The sequence below is a fragment of the Triticum aestivum genome, chromosome 5A (assembly GCF_018294505.1).
Source record: "Triticum aestivum cultivar Chinese Spring chromosome 5A, IWGSC CS RefSeq v2.1, whole genome shotgun sequence".
NCBI classification, from domain to species: domain Eukaryota; kingdom Viridiplantae; phylum Streptophyta; class Magnoliopsida; order Poales; family Poaceae; genus Triticum; species Triticum aestivum.
Genome location: NC_057806.1, coordinates 650,547,882 through 650,551,873, shown reverse-complemented (window position 1 = coordinate 650,551,873; position 3,992 = coordinate 650,547,882). Strand labels below are relative to the sequence as shown.

The following is a 3,992-nucleotide window of genomic DNA, read 5'->3' as shown; positions in this document are numbered from 1 at the left end:
GAAGTGTTCTTTGGTCTTTACTAGCTAGTACTACAAGGTCCATCTCCAAAAAGGAAAACAAGCTAATACTACAAGGGCAAGTCAAAATAGAAAAATCGACTTAGGCCGAACAAGGGCAAGTCAAAAGTTCAGCGCAAGAAAATTTTGATTTACACCAAACAGGGGCAATCAAAAACACAGCTTAATAAAAAAATAGAATACCCCAAACAGGGGCAAGTCAGAAAAGTAGACTAAGAAATTATGAAACAACACAAGAAAATAGAACAACACAAATCTTGACACAAGAATCATTGGTCAGAAAATTAACTTATGCAAATTTAAAATTCAAACGACTTGCATATAGCTGAAGTGTTCTTTAGTACCGACTAGTACTACAAGGTCCATCTCAAAGAAGGAAAACGAGCTAGTACTCCAAACTGCAACTGGAACTGCAGTCCATGGCGACCCAGACCCCCACACCGCTCGGGTCGGCGGATCCTACATGATACGTTCGGACATAGAAGGCAGCCGCCGGAAGAAGTTGATCACTGGCGCCGGCATCCGGTCCCGGAACATGGGGTGCCGAAGGTAGTAGAACCCGGCGACCACTGCCACCACCTTCATGGGCACCATGTACAGCACCATGGCCACCACGACGCAGAGGACCACGAACATCCCCGTGGCGCGCGGGTCGCGCCACGACACGAGCGCCTGCAGCCTCTCCGCCTGCGTCGCCACGTCGCCGACCATGGCCTGCAGCCGCGCTCCGACCATCCTAGCGCGGTCGTACCGCGCGCGCACCACCTCCGCCGACCTCCCGCTCGGTATCGTGTCAAACTCCTCGTCCAGCTCCTCCCTGTCAGGCGCCTCCGCCATGGACGCGCGCACGCACGGGTGCGGCGCCGGGGCGCGCGGCCTGCGCCGGTACTTCCACACGCCGACAGCGGCGACGTGGAGCGTGAGCGTCGGCACGATGAGATCCGGGTGCCAGGCCAGGAGCACGAGGACGGCGTGCGCCATTGTCGTCGCCGTCGGGTTCCGCCACGACCGGGTATCCTCTGCCCACCGCGCCGTGTCGGCCACCCACGACAGCGCCGCCGCGGCGCGGTTCCAGTTGGCGCGCAGCTTCCGCATGCTGAACCCCCGGGGCTCCGCCGCGTCCAGCATCCACATTGCCACCTCCCGCCGGAGCGGCGGCTCGGCGCGAGCCAGGTGAGCGGCCGAGATGCGCGCCGCGGCCAGCCGAAGCGCCTCGCGGTTCACGGACGGGATCGGACGCAGGTGGTGCATCGCCGGTAACACCGGCTGCCCGTACATGTGCAGCACGTCGAGCGCCGTCCCGGACGTGGCGAAGCGGACGGCCAGCTCGACGTCGCCCATCCTCTTTGCGCCGGAGGGCAGCATCAAGATTAGCGGGTACGTGCCGCGGTACACGCGGCCGTTCTCCAGCGTGGACAGCCGTATCCGGACCTTTCCCATCGGCAGCGAACATGCGGCGTCTTTCCCCTCGTCCGGCGGAAGCGACTGCAGCGGATCGTCGAAGACGCCGACGGTGAGCACGGTGCACGGGTCGTACACGGGCCACGTGTACTGCTCGTTCCAGGCCGGGTCGAAGCTATCGGAGATGGTGCGCGTGCGCGCCCACTTGGGGCCGTACTTGGCCACGGCGTACGCGTCCGTGCACCCCTTGCCGTCGGCGGTGCGCATCGGTAGGAGGCCTTTGCACCCGACGATGCCAAGCTCCAGCACGCCGATTGGCGGGCGCCACAGCTGCCGCGCCGAAGGCCGGAAGTCACTGCTCGCGTACTGCGGCTCGTCGGCAACGTGGTAGCCCCCGTCGAGGCACACTCGTACGTGCAGCCGGCCGCCGTGCATGTGCATGGCCGCCCTCTTGCCCACTTTTCTGATAGCCTCGTCGGAGGGGAGAAGGTCGAGCCACTTGGATGCCACCTTCCGATCGTCGACCCGCCTCTCGATGGCAGCGAGCGAGATGCTGGCCGAGCCCACGGGAAAAGCTTCCTTGCCGTAGCGCACCTCGAGGGAGATGACGAAGCAGTCGTCGTCGATGAACGGCTCGGCGGCGACGAACACCAGGTCCTCGTTCCACGCCGGCCCACCGTTGCGGTTCACCGGCGTCGTGCGGGTCTTGAGGGACTGGAAGCCAAGGGTCCCGCGCACGGCGATACCGGCGTCGCGGGGCGGCGCCGCCGTGAGCGTGTCTTGCGCCTCGATGACTGTCAGGCGCAGGAGCCAGAGCTTGGGTGAGACGTACACCTTGGCCCGCGACGCGACGGCAGCCGAGAACGACGATGCTAACGGGGAGTCCGCCTTCCACGCCTCGCCGAAGGCCTCGTCAGCTTGCGTGCCGGCCCACGTGGCGACCATCAGGTCGGCACCGGCGAGTCGGCGCCCGCCTTCAAGCCTGTACCATTGCGTGGCGAGCGGCCCGTCAGGCGGGTCCCGCGCGTGGACGTCGGCGGTGTCGAAGCAGAGCCCGCCGAGGAAGCTGCGGTCGTCAGCGACGGACACATCGGCGTCGGGAGGGAGGTCCCACACAGAGACCTCGAGCGTGGGGCCCGGCGAGTCGATGGCCGGATCGCGCTTGAAGGCGAATGTCTGATCCCACTCGAAGAAGGCGCCGCGGCGCGCCTCCCGGGTGGACGCGTGGCGGCCGCCGGCGGCCACGCGCACGTGCGGGTGCGCTCCCGCCGGCAGCCCCCGCGCCCGCACAACCCTGACGAACAGGTACGGCATCTTGTCCACCAGGTCGTGCTTTGATCGCTCCATCGGCACATCCGGTGGCGGCGGCGCCGGACGCGGCGCCACCGGCACTTGCCTTGGCATCGGCGTCGGGATCGGCGGCGGCGGTGGGGTCTCCTCCTCCGGCGGCCTCTCTGACGCCGCCCCATCGGAAGCTGGCAACGCTTCCGAACTCATTACCGGCTCCTCCTCCGTGGCCGGGGTCGGCGCTGCCGGGTCACCGTCACCCTCGGGTGGCTTCTCCGTGCTTGCTTCGTCGCCGGCTGGTGGCGCTCCTTGTGCTGTCGCTGGCACCTCTGCTTCGGGCGGTGGGTCCGCACACACGGGTGAAGGTGAAGCATCGGGAGCCGGCGGCGGCGCATCAACCTTTGGTGGTTCCACGTCGGGCGCAGGAGGATCAGCGGCAGGCGGGTCAGGCTCCGGCGCGAGGGGCTCGTCGAGGTAGTAGACCTTGAGGCCGATGTCGCCGCGCACCCAGCTGAGGAAGCTCTTCTTCTCGAGCGGGAAGTAGATGAGCGCCTCCTCGCCCTTGCGGACGAACTGGCGCGCGTCGAGGCGGACGCGGCCGAGGAAGTTGTTGCGCCGGGTGGGTGCCACCCGCACGTCGTGGAAGATGGCCACCTCGAGCGGCTCGCCGGCGACGGGGTCGATGCCGCCGGATCCGGGGCCCGGGAAGTTGAACTCGAGCGGCTCGTTCCAGGCCGGGTTGAGGTCCCGCGGCACGGTGCGCGTCTTGCGGCGCTGCCCGTCGAAGTCGGCGCGCGCGTACGGGCTGGACGTGCCCGTCCCGTCCTTTGGCAGCAGGTTCCGCGCCTCCACCACCTCCACCACCAGCTTCCTCACCGTCGCCGCCATACAGCATACGATCGATGGAAGTCGCCTAGGATTTATTCTATCTTTTCCAGTCGGCGCAGCTCAACGGTGATCCGCCGGTGAGCTGAGGAGACATGGAGCTGAGTGTGTGTGTCAGTGAGTCGGAGTGGAAGACTCTAAATAGAGGCTGAGATGAGGGGAAATACACTTTGGTTCTGGTTGTGTATGCACCCTATACGAGGATTTTTTTAATTTTTTTAATAAAAAGTCAAAATAGATAAGAACTATTTTGACAAAACACTTGACTTACTTTTGCACTGATATATAAATGTTGATGAAAAAAAAACAAAAGTTGACCTCACAACAAAAAAGACAAAATTTATTTGCTATTATAGGTCACTATTCACACTATTTTAGCCAAAAATTTGTCTTTTTTGAAA

General features: G+C 63.1%; 1 protein-coding gene across 1 annotated transcript; it reads right to left on the bottom strand.

Moving 5' to 3' along the window:
* Nucleotides 1-275: 275 nt before the first annotated feature.
* On the bottom strand, nucleotides 276-3,723 carry LOC123105624 (FT-interacting protein 7). Its single transcript, XM_044527721.1, has one exon. The coding sequence runs from the start codon at nucleotides 3,592-3,594 to the stop codon at nucleotides 478-480; it is 3,117 nt and encodes a 1,038-aa protein (XP_044383656.1). The 5' UTR covers nucleotides 3,595-3,723; the 3' UTR covers nucleotides 276-477.
* Between the last annotated feature and the right edge of the window lie 269 nt (nucleotides 3,724-3,992).